The 18,072-nt window shown below is 34.4% G+C and overlaps 1 protein-coding gene across 5 annotated transcripts in view; it reads right to left on the reverse strand.

Moving 5' to 3' along the window:
• Positions 1–18,072, reverse strand: part of COMMD10 (COMM domain containing 10) — a gene marked incomplete at both ends in the record, with an annotated part of 226,768 nt that overhangs the window by 182,232 nt on the left and 26,464 nt on the right. For 4 of the 5 annotated variants that reach the window (XM_080699303.1, XM_080699302.1, XM_080699299.1 and 1 more), the window contains one exon: positions 6,681–6,791. The exons of the other annotated variant lie outside the window; for it this stretch is intronic. In XM_080699303.1, coding sequence (XP_080555429.1) covers positions 6,681–6,791 — 111 coding nt within the window. The remainder of the gene's footprint in view (positions 1–6,680; positions 6,792–18,072) is intronic. 5 annotated transcript variants of the gene reach the window in all.

Here is an 18,072-nt window from a genome sequence, read left to right on the forward strand (position 1 = left end):
GACATATGATTTGAAAATAATGTTATCTCATTCTGTAAGTTCCCTTTTCTATCTTTCTTTCCTTTTCTTTCTTTTTTGTGGTACTAGGGAATTGAACCCCGGGGACAAAATGCCTCTAAGCTATAGCCCCAGCCCTACTTTAGTTTTTATTTTGAAACAAGATATAATTACCATGCACCCATCTCAAAACTGTGATCCACAGGTCTCATCCTCCCAAGTACTGGGATTGCAAGCATGTGGCACCACATTTGGCTATCTGTTCACATTCTTGATAAATGTCCTTTGATGCACAAAAGTTTTCCATTTTGACGAAGTCCAATTCATATATCCTTTTTGGTTGCTCATCTGGTGTTATATTAAAAACCCATTGCCAAAACCATCTAAAATATCCTTTGGCTAGAAAACTCAGACTTTGCTAATTCCTTAAATAAGTAATACCTGGACTGTTTTTTTTTGTTTTGTTTTTTTACTGCTGACAATTATAAAATAGTTATGTTGGGGTGTTTACCATACTGCCGTCATCAAGAAAGTTACAGCATTTAAATTTGGGTAAAATTTCCATCTAAAATAGATAGGTTGGAAGCCGGGCGTGGTGGCACACGCTTGTAATCCCAGCATTCGGGAGGCTGAGACCGGAGGATCGTGGTTCGCGGACAGCCTCAGCTACTTAGTGAGGCCCTCTGCAACTCAGTGAGACCCGGTTTCAAACTAAAGAATAAAAAATAGGGCAGGGGGTATAGCTCGGAGGTCAAATGCCCCTGGGTTCCATCCCCAGGCCCGCAAAAAATAAAATAAAATAAATAAAATAAAATAGATAAGTTGGAACTCTTTGAAATGCAGACCCCTATCTCTCGTCCATCAAAAAGTCAATTTAAGATGATCAAAGACCTAGAAATTAAACCAGAAACTTTGCAGTTACTGAAAGAAAACAAAGGACTAACTATCCAATATATATAGACTTAGTAGAAATTTCCTCAATAAGGTCCCCCAATTTTTATTTTTATTTCCCCAAACTCAGGAAATAAAACCAAGAATCAATAAATGGGATGACATCAAATTAAAAAGCTTTAAGTGATATAAGAAAGAAGTCTAAAGACAGAGCCCAAATACAATGGGAGAAAATCTTTGCCAGCTATTCATCACATAGAGAACTCACATCTAGAATATATAAGAAACTTTAAAAACTTCACACAAAAAACAAAATAACCCAATCAAACATGGGTAATTGAATTGAAAAGGCATTCTCCAAAAGAAGAAATACAAATGATCATTAAATATGTGAAAAAAATACAGACCTTCTCTGACAATAACTCAGAAAAATGTGAAGATCTTTCCAAGTCAGTCAATACTAGTAACACCCTTAGGAAATAAAAATATTTTAAATTTCTATAGCAAATGTTCATGATTTGAGGAGGATACATATTTTTTCTTTCTGGGATGTGTGTTCTAAATAAATCTAAGATATGTTTTCTTTTCAAGTAATATAACCTACTTCTTTGTTCATAAGACATCAACATCAGTGATGTAATACAGGCCATACAATAAAACTGTTAATAAATGTAGGCTCTATTGAATATCATATATGACTTTACTTAATGCATAAAAGAAAATAAGTATTCTGACTAAAACTGTAAAATTGATTCAATTTAATAGAATAAAAGGGGGAAATAAAACTTAGAATACAAATAATGAAGAAAAGATAGTAACAAAACTTTACATTTTAAAACAGCACTCAAAATCTTGAATATGAAAGGATCAACTACTAAAATATATAATAAGCACAATGATGCAGTATCTAACCAATAAACATAACATGGGACTCTGAAATAAAACTAGTTTTATAACTTGTGAAAATTATTTAACTCCTGTGATCTATTTCTCCATTATTGATAAAGATAATAATGACTCACATTAAAAGATATTTTAAACATCAAAAAGTCTTAAATCTAGTACAGAGTAAACATTAAAGAAAAAAAAGAAAGCCTCAACCAATTTTCTCACTTTGAATAGAATTCTTCATACATTTTAGAAATAAAAATGAAGCTATCTCAGAAAATGTTTTTGTCGTTGTTGTTGTTGTTGTTTTGGTACTAGGGATGGAACCCAGAGACATTATACTTCTGAGGTACAACCCCCAGCCCTATTTTTTATTCTTTATTTTGAAATAGGTTCTCAGTAAGTTGCAGAGGGACTCACTAAGCAGCTGAAGCTAGCCGGGACCCCATGATCCTCCAGTCTCAGCCTGCCAAGTACTGGGATTACAAGTGTGCTTCACCATGCCCAGCTAGAAAATGGTATTAAAAGATCTAAGTTCACTCAAAATCATAGTTACTTGCTTATAAAATACATTCTGCAGCCTAAGTATAATTTAGTTTAACATTAAAAAAAAATGAAAGTTCTCTGTCAAGGTGATTTTATCCCAGTTGTTGCAAAATAAGCAATGAAACTCATCTGTTTTTTTTTTTAAGAAAAATAAATTTTTTTCTGGTTCCTAAATTAACAAAATGTGATTGTATTGATAGCAAAATGGCAGGAAGAATATAAAATTAATAAAAAAATTAAGCATTTTGATGTTTCTAGGATAATCAAAGTTAAAGTATTGAAGTTATGCAAAATTACCAATATTTGTTACACATGACATTCCTTACTGTTCATAAATTTAAAAAAATAGCAACTGGTTTGATTTGCCTAGAACTAGTTAAATTATTAATAACTGGGGTATGATATTTTATTCTTTTTCCTTCCTTTTTTTTTTTTAATTTGGAAACAGGGTCTCACTAAGTTGTTGAGAGCCTCACTAAATAGCTGAGGCTGGCTTCAAACCTGCACAATCCTGCTGTCTCAGCCTCCCAAGCGCCGGGATTACAAGCATGCGCCACCACACCCGGATCTTTTTCTTATAAAATAAATGACAGAATATGACAAAATGTCAATAGCATTGGAAGTTTTTTTTAATAAATATCATTTTAGCAAATGATCACATATAAATTAATAACAGAAACTGAATTGTGATGATTTCATTTATTTGTTCTATATACATCTAAATAATAGACACTAATTTTGTTGATGGACACAAGAGAACTCTATTGTTATATACAGATTAGACATGTAAACACTGAATTTCCCACTACTGACTTCAGGAATGCCCGAAAAGGTTAGGAAGTAAAGCACTCTACTGCCCCCTAATGAAATAAGTGAGGAAAAACTCAAAACATTTTGGAATATCTGTGAAACAGGAAAATAATCTTACTTAGACAATTTTATATATCAAAATGCTATAGAAAAGCTACAGTCATACAATATTCATGATAAAATTAGTATCAAAACAGAAAAACTGAGATAAAAATGTTCTAAGACAAAGGGGATCACAGTCAAACAATGTTATCTAGTGTGATCGCAATTAATATTTTATTATAGGCTACTTTTTTGGTATGTGCATATTTAAAGAAAAAAATAAAAGGAGCTTCTGGGAAACCACATTCTTTAGTGAATTACATAAGTTTTTAGTTCAACAGCTCAAAAGTAAACATAAAAATACTCTTTCAATTTATCCTGACTAATCCTGTCAGAAGCATTGTATTTATTATTTATTTACTTACTTATTTATTTTTGTAGTACTGGGGATGGAACCCAGGGCATTCTACCTCTGAGCTACACTCCAGCCCTAATTTTTTATTCTTTACTTCAAAACAAGCTCTCATTAAGTTGCAGAAGGCCTCAGTAAGTAGCTGAAGCTGTCTGTGAACCACGATCCTCCTATCTCAGCCTCCCAAAAGCTGAATTACAAGCGTATGCCACCATGCCTGGCTCAGAAGCATTTTAATGTATTTATTTTTAGTATAATTACTCCATAAAATGTAAATTTAAAAGAAAAATATTGCATACTAAATTGACTTACTCTGCCAGGCGTGGTGGTGCACGCTTGTAATCCCTGCACTTGGGAGGCAGAGACTGGAGGATCACTCAGGTTTGAAGCCAGCCTCACTAGCTTAAGAGACCCTGTTTCCAAATAAAAAATGTAAAAATAGGTCTGGGAGTGTAGCCCAGAGGTAGAAGGGTTCCATCCCCAGCACAAAAATTACTCCTTTGGATTTTTTTAACCTTCTGCAGGTAAGGTTAATGAGACAATTTTATATCCTTAAATCTAACCAGCATAGAGATTGTTTCCTTTTACTGTTTTAATAAAAAAACAATGTTCTAATTTTAGAAAGTAGCTCAAATTTGGTATGGTTTAAACCAATGTAGTTAACATAGTCAGTAAAACTACTGGGATGCCATGATAATAAAAATAAGTTAATTTAAAAAAATTTCATGTAATCCTGTTTAAAAAAAATATGGTAGTTTATGGTACTTTGCATCATACATTAAGTGGTGACAACTTTTAAGCTTCCTTTTAATAAAAACTCTAAAAAGCTTAGTTTGAAAAACATGCTTCATTACACTGTTCCTCTTACTTAATATTCCAACCTGTCAATAATTTTGAATTCTCATTTCAGAACATATCAAATACTTGGGGAGAAAGTAGTTTGTAGTCCTTAATAACAAGAGATACATAAAAATGAACATTAAGGAGCCAGATGAAGTACAAGTAGAAAGAATAGACTAAAGATCAAAAAAGGAGAAAATACAAACAAAAGAGAAAGCAACAATTCAAAAAAAGCTGAATCAGTGAGGGTAACAGGTATAGTAACTATCCCTATTCAGATAGTACACACAGTTTCAAAAAGAGGTGATAGTGCTTTCATACTTCATACTTCATTATATAGCTGCTGTTTAGGAGACATAAACAATAGGGACCAAATCCACACAATGCCATAGTAGAGAAAGGTAATACAAAGAAGACATTGGAGTCTGCATGCAAGATTAAAAGGAAGAGCGGGGGGGGGGGGTGTTTACACACTTGTAATCCCAAAACTTGGGAGGCTGAAACAGGAGGATCACCGGTTCGCGGCCAGCCTCAGCTACAGTGAGACTCTCCACAACTCAGTGAGACCCTGTTTCAAAATAAAGAATAAAAAATAGGGTTAGGGGGTGTATCTAGGAAGTAGAATGCCCCTGGTTCAATCCCCAGTTTCACACACACACACACACACACAAAAAAAAAAGACATATTCTTTATTAAAATTAAAAAGACATATTCTTTAAATGTGGGTGCTGCTGCCCTTCTTCCGTGTCTGTCTGTTAATAAAATGGTGATCTAAGACTGCAACTTATGTTAACAAACGTGCTTATATAATATTCATGCAAAACATTACAACAGCAACAAAGAGAAAAACATAAGCCCATATCTCAAATGGGTTGTATTTCACCTCTGTATTGACTTCCTGAATAATATGAATTTAAAATATGAGTGCTTTACTAGAAGCATTATTCATTCAGGTCCTCTGCCTAAAAATATAACAGATACCTAGGCATATTGTGAAGCCATCGTAAAGGAATTGGGAGGACATGAGCATCTCAAAGTCAAGCACTGGTAAAGTGCTGATGCTCAAAGCAACTCCAATATATGGTCAAAATAGTATCTTTTGATCTACACACTGTTTTTAGATACTCAGACTTAATATAGTAGTCATTAGACATAAAACAGAGAAGGCTAGCCCTCGTTGGCGTATATAGGTATGCTCACATTTTCTTTCACTCATGAACAGTCCCAGTCTATACCAGTGAGTTCCAGATCATTTTTCTAAACCTAAATGGATGCTTTCCCCCAGTTCACAGGAGAAAAGGGACTTTACAAGGCTGTCCTTTCCCTCCCAAAGTCCTCATAAGCACAAATATTAAAAATATCACCAAGAAAAGGGAAAAAAAAATATGGAGAAGGAAAATGAAAAGGTAATAATTTCATTAGGAAATAAATTTAGTTAAGAACTTTGGCATAAAACAAGGAGAGTTACTTATTATAATCCCTAAAGTTTTATTGATGATGATGGTAATAGCAAGTACTTACAGAGCATTTACTTAAGATCAAGTATTAGACCAAGTGCTTTGCATATACTAGGCATTTAGTAGTCACAAAAATTCTAAGAGATGGGTATAATTATGCTCATTTCCAATTGAAGAAGTTGAGACAAAAACTTACGTACCATGAACAAGATCACACCATTATTAAGTTGCCTAATACACCAGTCAGTTTCATTCTAACCACCAAATTTATATTATTTTCCAATGAAAATACATGAAATGAAATGGTATCTTTGAAATACTGCCATAAACTAACAAATTACATACAAGACCTAAACTGCATAAAATTTGTAGTTATATAACCTAGGTTACACACTGGTCCACTTCTTAAAAATGATAGTCATATGCATAATATAATAACAAATAATCATGAACATATTACCAAAGAAGTACTATTTCCATCCTTGAGTGGCTGTTAAAAATGCTCATATTCTCTAGTCATATTCAGCCATTGTAATCTCTCCTTTTTTAGATCTTCCAAAACACCTCATTCTCAACTCCATTTACTTGTCTTAAAATAAGATACAAGTTTCATCTAATAAATAGTCCCCCTACCATATGTATGTATCTTAAAACACAAAACACTTAGGAATATCCACAAATCTATAAGACATAAAAAGTGTAATTTCACATGATATCCACCAAACTTTTCCTTTTCAAAATTTAAAGAAAGATATTATAAACAAAACACATGGTTTCAATGGGACACAATTTCTTACCTTTGAATCTTCATTGCTCACTCCCAGTTGTAACACAGCTTGAGGAGACTTTAGTTTTGCTTGAGCAGAGTGAGCCATTTGAAGGTTAAGCTGCCATCCAACTGTCTCCAGCTATTAAAAAAAAAAACAAGTATAGATTGGAATCAGATGGCACAGAAAGAAGAAAACAGTCAACTTGAAATAAATTTCCACTCAGCAGGAATGAACACTATGTGGGTAGCCTAGACCTCATGGAAAGTCAGTTCCAGGGCTCCTCTACCTGCATACTCTGCAAATTCTCCCTTTGGCCTCATCAGATTGGCCTCTTGCCATGCCTGTCAAATTGAACAGAGAAAGTGCTCTTTAAATGCACACTATTCTCAAAAACTCCAAGCAAAGAATACACAGAAAGAACCAATGGCCTTTATAAAGCATATCACTTTTTAAAAATAGTATAATGTCTTTAAATGATTATTTATACAAACTAAGATTTTTAAATGATTATAATTTTCAACTAGTAAATGCCATATATTGGTGAAAAACCTTTAGTAGTTTCCCATTATTATTAAAATTTCTTTGCATTAGGTAAAACACAGGCAAGGCTTTCCTTCCCTTTCTCTTCTTTTCCTTCCCTTCCTTTCCATTTTATCTTCCTTCCTGTATTTTAATTTGAAGAGAAACTGAAGTGCCCAAGTGCTGAGAGGTTTCCACCTCTAGTCACAGTGAGAGTGGAATAGAGTCAGGGAAAGAAATGATACCGACTAGTCAGCAAGTGATTCCAAACAGATTACCATACTTTCCAAAGTAATCTAACTCACTATGGTTCCCAGTTATGCTGGAAACTAATTAAAACATCCTTTGAATTTATTAATAAAATACCATAATTTAATCATGTAGAACAAAAATAAAGTCTATAGGAATTTTCAAATATTAAGCTGTGCAATTTTATGGAACTTAATCGGTTGCTGTTTCCTTCCCTCAAAAGTTTTTATGGAATTTTTGGATTTTATGGAATTTTATGGATTTTATGGAATTTAACTGGTTGCTGTTTTTTCCCTCAAAGTCTGAGTATATGATTTTAAATTCAATTTCATGTAAATATCAAATATAAATATTTAAAGTTTTGTGAAATGTAATTGTTATATGCCTCTGAGAACATGATCCTGATAATGGATTTAGCAAAACTACCTTACTATCCTAGGCAAGAATGCCAGCCTCACAACAATGTTCACTTGACCAGAATACTAATCATTTAACTTGAAAGACTCTTCAACAGCTAGAATCACAGAAGTGACTCAAAGCCAAGTTGGAAAGACAGCAATGAAAGTATTATCTATGTGAGAGAGGATGTGATGAGAAAATAAAGATACAGTTCTGTTCTTTCTGGCACTTTTAGAGGTTATGGGTAAAAGGAGGACTTAATCCATAATAAGTAAAACAAAATCAACTTAATGGTGAACATAGTCTCTGATACCAACCTGCTACTATTTTCAACAGTCACATGCAATAGAACCTCTAATAAATATGTATATTCACTCTTATACCCAAAAGCATTTTGACATGTCTTAATCAAAAAGCACCTTCTATGTATTCATAGGAACCTGCTGGCCACTATACTGGCCTCATTTAACTGATCTTATCCCTGTCCTTTAGACATTTAATATAAGTGATGAAGATACTATTAAGTAAATAAAGCATGCACCCGCTGTGATCAGGTCTGGAAACGATTAATATATGCTTAGACACTGTATAAAGTTGGCATGAGGGCTTAAAAAGAGCACTGAACTTGAAATTTATGCTTTGGCTCCTGCTTAAGATAGCATTCACTAGCTATGTGTCCCTGGCTAAGCTGTCATCTTTCAAGATCTCAATTTCCTCAAAAAATAGAAATAAATTTAACGAACTATCTACTTTTCTGAGTTACTGGTAGTATCGAAATAAAAAATGCATATTTATTCAAAGTGTTTTTGAAGCTTCAAAGCATAAACATAAGGCATTTTGGTGATCCAACTTTTGTCTATCATCTTGCAAATATGTTTCAAATATTTTTTAAAATTCATGACCCAGTTCAGATGCTATTATTCATCTTTCCAATACAACAAATACTCTTTTAACCCACCCTATCATTGAATTTTCTTTCTTAAAATTCCCCTATAGCTCTTTATTACCTATAGTATAAAATCTAAACTTTTAAGTACTAAATCTAGTATTCAAAACCTTTCAGGATATCATGCCTAACTAATTACCTTTCTAACCTGTTATTCTAATATACCTTACTAATCATCTGTCATTGAGCCTCACTGGTACAAATGTGATTCCCAGAACACAACATGCCACTTCACATGTCTTTTTGCTCCACCGTCATGTCCTCTATGAGTTTTCATTTCTTTCATTCTGTATTTTTCATTTTCTCTAATTTTTCAGTACTGTGACCTTCTCTATTACCATTTAGATCAGTATATTCTAATAATTTGCTACATGTCTGTCTCCTCAAGGTAGGTTATAATCTCCATCAGGACAAAGTTGGAGTCTTAATATCTTTACTTTCCTGTGACATACAAGAAATGTCAACAAGGAAAACACTAAAAGATTCTTCTCAAATAAGTGATTGATCATATAATACATATGTGCTTTCAAGGAGTACTCACCTGAAAATGTATGCAGAAAGAAAAACTAAACCCCAATTATACTTCAATTTAGATATGGCTTTGTAATAAGTCAGGATGGCAACCAACGGAGCCAATATTTGGGGTAATGCTTTACATACACTCAGACACTCAAATACAGAGTATGTGCAGACCAAAGCATGCCCAGAAATACTTTTGAAATGAGTAAACATTACCCCATAGCTTTCATTTGGTTTAGTAATAGTTAAAGAGTATGAACTATGGCATTAATTACAAGTTGGCCTTAAGCAAGTTACATAATTACTTTTCTTCATATGAAAAATGGAGGTAATACCTACCTCACTATATTGTTATAAAGGGCTAAATGCTATATTATCACCTACTGAGTTAGTGACATCTCCTTTCCCAATCTCTCCAATTTAGTGTTCTTGTAGATCTGTCTATTACACTCCCAAAGTTATGTATATATTTACGACATTATGAATTATCCTTTTGTGCTCATTTCTGTGTCATTTTGAAAACATGACTTAGAATCTCTATCATCAATGCAATAAGTATAACTTAAATAAACTTGTGTTTTAAGCTTATATATTTATACTAGTATACTTATTATATTAGAAAGCAACAAGTCAGCTCACCAAAAGGTAGAATTTTAACTTAAAAATGACTAACGTTAGACTTCCGGGAAGATGGCAACCAAGGAAAGCAGCACATACCAGTCCTGACAACACCCAATCTCCATTGCCTTAAAAACAGTGTTCTTACAAAAGTGAGAAAACACCACTAACTATAAAAAAAAAAAAACCACAATAAGTAAAAGGGGACAGAAAAAAAAAATCTAGAAGATTGATCAGAGAGCAGAAAAGAACCCCACCTGCCTTGTAGCTACAGGCACCACAACAGTGCCATCTTGCCTCACTGCACCCTACTCCAGAGACAAATAGGAAAACAACCATGGACTTGAAATAAGTGGCTGCAGATGATCAGAATTGTAAGCCATCAGTTTCTCCTGCACAAACACCAGCTACAACTTGCAGCAGTGGCGACTGAGCTCACTACGCCCACTAGAGATCCAGAGCAGCATTCAACAACACTACAAGTGAACCTGCCATCCCCACGGGAAAATGCCCAATGCAGTGTCCCCAGGGACTCATGATAAAATCCTTGGGTCTGACACTTTGCACTTCAATCCAACAAAGATGGGGATGGAGTCAGCTACATAGGCACAGGTAAAAACTTTCTAAACAAGACCCCAAAGGCACAAGAAACTAAAACATAAATCAATACATGGGATTGCATTAAACTGAAGAGCTTCTGTACAGCAAAGTAAACTATCAAGACCCACAACAAAGAACTGTCAAAATGGGATATTTTTGTCAACTATTCCTACAACAGAGGACTAACATCTAGAACATACAGAGAACTCAAGAAAATCAACACTAAGAAAAAACATAATCCAATAAAAAAATGGGCAAGTGAACTAAATAAACACTTTCACAAAAGAAACTCAAAGGGCCAAAAAATGTATGAAAAAATGCTCAGCATCATTAGCAGTCAGAGAGATGCAAATCAAAACTACCCTGAGATTTCACATAATTTCAATTAGAATCACAATCATTCAAAACACAAACAACAGAAGTGATAACTCTAATACATTGTTGGTGGGATTGCAAATTAGTGCAACCACTTTGGAAAACTATATGGAGGATCATCAGAACAATGGGAACAAACTTACCATAAGATCCAGCAATACCCCTTCGGGGTTCTATCAAAAAGAATGAAAACCAAATTACCAAACTAATGCATGTATATCTATGTTCATATCTGCACAATTCACAATTGCCAAACTATGGAACCAGTCAAGATGTCCATCAACAAATGAATGGATTAGCAAACCATTAAGATGTATGACTATAATGCACCAATAAAAATTTTTTAAAGAAATAAATTTAAAAAAAATTAATAACTAAGCCAGGCATGGTGATGCACACTTGTAATACCAGCATTTGAGAGGTTACAACAGGAGGATCATGTTTTGTGGACAGCCTTAGCTACATCTTAGTGAGGCCCTTTGCAACTCAGTAAGACCCTGTTTCAAAATAAAGAATACAAAATAGGGCTGAGGATGTGTAGTTCAGAGGTAGAATGCTCCTGGGGTCCATTCCCAGTACCACAAAAAATAAAAATAAATAATAAAAATAAATAAAAATTACTATCTAGCTAGGCATGGTGGGGCACACTTGTAATCCCAGCATTTGGGAAGCTGAAACAAGAGAAACACAGTTCGTGGACAGCCTTGGACACTTAGTAAGGCCCTTTGCAACTCAGTGAGACCCTACTGCAAAATAAGGAATAAAAAAATAAGGCTGGTGGGTGTAGCTCAGAGGTAGAATGCCCCTGGGTCCATCCCTAGTACTGCAAAAAACAAAACAAAACAAAACAAAAAACCACTAACTACATTCTGTACTAGGTACAGAATGGCCAGTCTGCAAACCTCATGTTAATTAAGACTTTGGAACTCTTTTATGAAACTACACATCCAGGTAGCTCAAAGAAATAACAAATTAGAGCCACCATTTAAATATTTAGGGTCACAAACTATTTCAAAACTGGATGAATGGTATAGAATATTATCTTAGTAAAGTGCACACACATTTATAATTGTATTCGATTGTGAATACATACGGATGTACCACCCACTTGTGAAGTTTAACCAAGTTAATAATAATTTCTACATTAAAGTTTTTCAGGACCTAAACTAACAGTGAGAATGACTAATATAACAAATGTCCAGCAGATAGAGAAGCAGAGTCAACAAATCCACGAACTGTATTCTTAGTTCATAAATACAGAAAACTAATAAGTGAACTGTGTCATTATTTGCCCTGCATTATTTCTATAATGCTTTATATAATAAAATATATATTTAGCATTTGTCTGATGACTATCACCCATTTTTTTAAACACCTTGAGAACAGGGGTTTTTGTCATTTCTCTCTGTGATGTATTGAAAGCACCTAGAATAAAGCCCAGAATCCATTGGAAACTATCTAGATGTTGAATTAAAATGAATCAAAGTACGTACAAGCAAAGGTAATTTTTGAGAGTCATGATTAAAAGGGTTGTGGATTGACTTTCTTAATTTACAAAGCCTTCTCTATTAAATTTTGTGATATAAAAATATTTGTCACCAAAAAAAAATTGTCCCATGCCCATATGATACACTAATAATAAAAGTAAATGAAGTTACTAAATTCATGTTGTGGGTATATTATACATGCATACCCTCACACATGAAACTTCATAAAAAGTTATCATTATTCAGAAACTTTAAAGAAGACTATAAAAAGAATAATTTGAATTATAAAAGAATACATTTACATAGAGAAATAAAAATAAGACTTTCTTTTCAGTGAAACAGAGACAAAGAAAATTAATACCACTGTAAGATGGACACTTTTATTATCTTAACTTTACAGACTAAGAATGTAAAACAAATATAAATAATTGGTGAATCATGGAAAGAAAATATAGGGGTCCCTTTATCATTAACGTAACTTCTAAGTTTGAAATCACATCAAAATAAAAAATTATAAGAAATCAAGTAAGAATCATCATTGGATACTAAAACGTGGGAGAAGTTTGATGAGTAACTGAATACATTTAAGTATCTAATCCATATCTGCTTTTAATTATATGCAGGAAAAATTAGTCATTCAATGGAGAAATGACACAACCTAACCCAAGAGAGCAAAATTAAAATCATCAGAAAGTGACAATGGTCACTAGATGTGATGTTTTAAGAAAGTAACACATCACTTATGTAGAATTCTCACCAAAATCAGAACCTAATTTTGATCATGAAAAAGATAATAGAAAAATTGAAGTTGAAAAATATCTATAAAATAAGTTGTTTGAATACTTCATAAATGTCAACATCCTAAAAGACAAAGAAAAGCTAAGGAAAAAAGTGATTCCTTACATTGATCCCTGTGCCACGTTAAAAGATCTTATAGTAACTATTTAATTATCCCTCAGAGATTCAGAATGAGAACAAATATGACATGACAGTCATCAATATCTTAATTACATATGTAAGAAACAAAATTTAGTGTAGAGTTTTGTCTTAAGTTAGCTAAACTACATTTCCTTTTATTTAAAATAACATTTTACCCAGTGTAGTGTTGTGTGCTTGTAATCCCAGTACTTGGGAGGTTAAGACAGAAGGATCATAGCCAGCCTCAACTACTTAGTAAGGCCCTCTAAAACTTAGTAAAACCCTGTTTCAAAATTTAAAAAAAAAAAATAGGGCTGGGAGTACAGCTTGGAGACAGAATGTCCATGAGTTCAATTCCCAGTACTTCAAAAATTAAAAATTAAATTATATCCTATGTAAATGATACATTTTTACATTAAAATATTCAGCAACTATATTGATGTACTATAGGTTGTTTTACTTTTCATATTCAAATATAAATATCACAGATGGAGTAAACCATAACCAATAATTCATTGGCTCCTGGTTCTGGAAGATAAGAAGTCTAAAATCTATGTGTCACACCTGGTAAGGGCCTTCTTAATGCAACAGAAGGCATCACACAGTGAGACAGCACAAGAGAGACTAACAAAAGTTTTAACCCCTTCTATTACTGACTCCCTCCTTCAATAATGGCCTTAAGTCCATTCATAAGAGTGGTGCTGCAAGACATAATCACATTTTTCAAAGTCCCACTTCCTAATACTGCTGCATTAAAGATTAAGTTTCCAATCCAGGGATTAGGGAAATACATTCAGATCACAGATGAGAACAAATAAAAGAGAGACAAAGAAAAGTCAGCTAAGAAGTGCCTGCAATAACCCAGAGTGGAAACAATGTAAGTCTGATCCATGGGCTAGATATTGAGTATGATAAAAATTGTCAGATCTCAAAGTACATTTTTCTCCATATTCTTTTGACAGTAAAGTCCTCAGAATTTGTTGAGAGATTGACTATAGGGTGTGACAGAAAGTGTCAAGAATAATTGCAAAGGTCTTTTGCCTGTGCAAATGATAAAATAAAAAAACACTGGAGTTTAACTAGGATAAGGGGGGAAAACAAAATTATTAAGAAAAATAATTCAAAACTCAGGGTTTTTTTTGTTTTTTTGTTTTTTGTTTTTTGTTTGTGGTGGTACTGGGAGTGGAACCCACAGGCTTTCTACTTCCGGGGTATACTCCCAGACCCATTTTATATTTTATTTGGAAACAGGGTCTCACTAAGTTGCTGAGAGCCTCACTAAGTAGCTGAGGCTAGCTTCAAACCTGCGCTATCCTCCAGTCTCAGCCTCCCAAGCGTGGGGATTACAAGCATGCGCCACCACGCCCGGCTAAACTCAGTTTATTTTCTAATGCTAAATTTCAGATGCAGGTCCAGGCTAGAGAAAAAAAAGAAAAAAAAAGAAAAAACTCTCTATTTCTCCCTCCCTCCCTCTCTGCTCCCCTCTTTTTCCTCCTTTCTCTCTCTTCTTCCCTCCTTCCCTTTATCTCTATCAATTTAAAGCTGGAATGGTAGTGTACACCTATAATCATAGTACTTGGGAGCCTGAGACAAAATCACAGTTTCGAGACTAGCATATGGTAACTTAGCAAGAAACTTGTTTCAAAATGAAAAATAAAATAGGGTTGGATGTAACTCCAAGGCAGAAGGCCCTTGGTTGTTTCATCCACTCCTCATTACCACAAAAAATTAAGTCTGAATCCCAATAAGATTACGAAAGAAGTGCGTATAGCTAGAAAAAAAGAAAGAAAGAAAGGAAAGAAGGGAGGAAGGGAGGAAGGGGAAACAGGAGAGAAGGGGGAAGGAGATGGGAAAAAAAGAGAAACAGACCAGGGATTAAGTCCTGACATATTACAAAATTTTTGAATTGTGAAAATGACAAAAATATAGTAAATGTGATTAAAAAGACCCATCCAGAAAGGAAAAAAGAAAAAAAAGTGTGAACCTCTGTGTGTGCGCGCATGTGTGTGTGTGTGTGTGTGTGTGTGTGTGTGTGTTATGAGGGATGGAACCCAGGGGCATTCTACCTCTAAGCTACTCCTCCAGCCCTTTTTACTTTTTATTTTGAAACTGGGTCTTATTGGGTTGCTGAGAATCTCACTACATGGCTAAGGCTATCCTTGATCCTGCAATCCTCCTGTCTCAGTCTCCTAGGTACTGGAATTATAAGCATGTGTCACCCTGTCTAGCTTGAACCTGACTTTTATACTATCTTAGACACTGAGGGTATAAAAATGAATAAGCCTATAATTTCTGCCCAAATGTTCCAAGTGGCAAAGTCAAACATTTAAGAAAAAATTTTACTATGTGTCACTATACATGTAGAAAGATCTTAAGTAATGACATTAGTATGAAAAAATCAATAATATTCCAAAACATAAGACAGACAAAAAATATAAAAAATGCAATTCTATTTAGAGTAGCACACAGAATAATAAAAATATGTAGGACAAGTTTAACAAAATTTATGCAAGTCCTAGAAAACACAAAACTATAAACACTATATAAATTTTAGAATTAAAGAAGATATCAATAAATCAAGAGATACACCATGCTCATGAATTTAAAGATTTATCTAACAAAATGTAAGATGACAGTTTTTGGAGGAAGGAAGATGGCAACATAGGGAAAGACAGCAGGATTCAGGCACGCTGAGACTAGGAACTTAATCACCAGGAATATTGCTTCTTAACAAGGGAAGAAAAGCAATGAAAAAACAACTCAAGTAAAAACACCTCAGAATCAGAGCCAGAATAAAGATCAGAGGACTGTTAAGTGCTCATTGTGTCTCACCTGGTGAATGCAGCAAAGCTGTGGCAGCAGCAGAGCCATCTTGGTCAGGCCATGCTAGGGCCCCAGCCCCATAGTTCCCAGAGATGACCAGTAAAGAAACTGGATTGATTTGAGGCCGGCAATTACAGACAATCATTGAAAGTGGTCAGCATTTCACTCCAGGCTCTACAGGGACCCCACTGCCTAGACGACCCAGCCAGATCCTGTGGATGCAGCTGAACCCATCTCTTCTGGCAGGGATCCGGAGGACTGCTTAACAAGTCTGAAGTTAACAAGCCATCCAAAGGGGAGACTCTCCTGAGCAGCCACAGGGACTTGCATAGCAAGAAAATAGACTGACTCATGGGGTTCTAAGAGTTTGCAAATCATCCATGCGGAGATGGGGGTAAGGGCTACTGTTGGACACAGCAGAAATGAGAATTAGCAGATAACCACTAGAGGCATTTGGGCAGGAGAGACTAGCAGTCAGAAGTTTCCTGAACCCTTTTAGGGTCTCCAGGAATCATGAAATCAGAGGCTACTTTTGCCAGGAATAAGAAATACATCAAGTTAAAGAGGCTCTGGGAGACAAACTCAAAAGTTTGATTATATGAGTCAGATTGGGAGAAGCAAATATATACCCCAGCATAAACCTTATTATAAAGTGATAACAAATAGACACAGGCCTCACACAAAAACAGGAAGATGTGAAGACAAGAGAAACACAAAATTGAGAATTCTGAAAACATGAGAATGAGGAAGACCAAGGAAAGAGTAAACTCCCACAATTTGACAAGAGAGATCACCAATAATGATCTGCATGAAATGTAAGAAGGAGAATTCTGAATTTTGATATGAAATATGATGAAAGGCCTCAAAGAGAAGATACAGGAAATGAAGGAGAAAATTGAGGCTCTAAGAAAGAACCAAAAAGAGGCTCTGAACTAAATTAAGGATTAAGAAAAAAAAAAAAAAAAAAAAACCACAATAGAAACCAACTCTGACAGACTAGACCACATAAAAAACAGGGCACCACTCTTGGAAGAAATTTCATTCAAAACTGAAAACACAGACAATATACAGAAGACATTACAACAACACAACCTAAACATCCAAGAAATATGAAATCGGAAACATCCTAAATTACAGATTAAAGGCATTGAAGAAGGTCAAAAAGCACAAAACAAGGGTATCAGAAACATCTCCAGGGAAATAATTTCAGAGAATTTTCCAAGCATAGAATACTTGTATATCTATCTATATACAGGAGACATACAAAATACCCTTAAAATAAGATCATAGAAAGACCAACCAGCAGCATACAATAATCAAAATGACTAACATGGAGGACAAGGGAAGAATCTTAAAAGCAGCAAGAACAAAAGAACAAGTAACAGGCAGGGAAAAACAATAAAAATCACTCCAGACTTCCCAATGTAAGTCATGAGTACCAGGAGGGACTGGTATGAAGTACTCTAACCATGGTGGCTCACACTTGTAATCCCAGTATTTGGAAGGCTGAAACAGGATGATAGTGTGGGTTCAAAGCCAGCCTTGATGACTTAATAAGGCTCTCAGCAACTTAGTGAGACTCTGTTTCCAAATAAAATATAAAATAGGTCTGGGAGTATAGTCTGGAGGTAGAAAAACCCTGGGTTCCATCCCCACTACTACAAGAAAAAAAGAAAAGAAACAAAAAGAAAAGAAAAGAAAAGAAAAGAAAAGAAAAGACTTCCAACTATTATATACAGCAAAAATAGCATTCAAAATTGATGGAGAAATGAAAACATCCCAAGAAAAGCAGAAACTTAAAGAATTCAACTACCAAGCTAATGCTAAAGAAAATACTCAAAAAAAGATAGCCTGTTCAACAAATGGTACTGGCAAAACTGGTTAGCCATATGCAGAAAAATGGAAATAAACCCCACATTCTCACCCTGCACAAGTCTATTCAAGATGGATCAAAGACTTGGAAATT

The sequence above is a fragment of the Muscardinus avellanarius genome (genome assembly GCF_963383645.1).
Source record: "Muscardinus avellanarius genome assembly, chromosome: 7".
Classification (NCBI taxonomy): Eukaryota; Metazoa; Chordata; class Mammalia; order Rodentia; family Gliridae; genus Muscardinus; species Muscardinus avellanarius.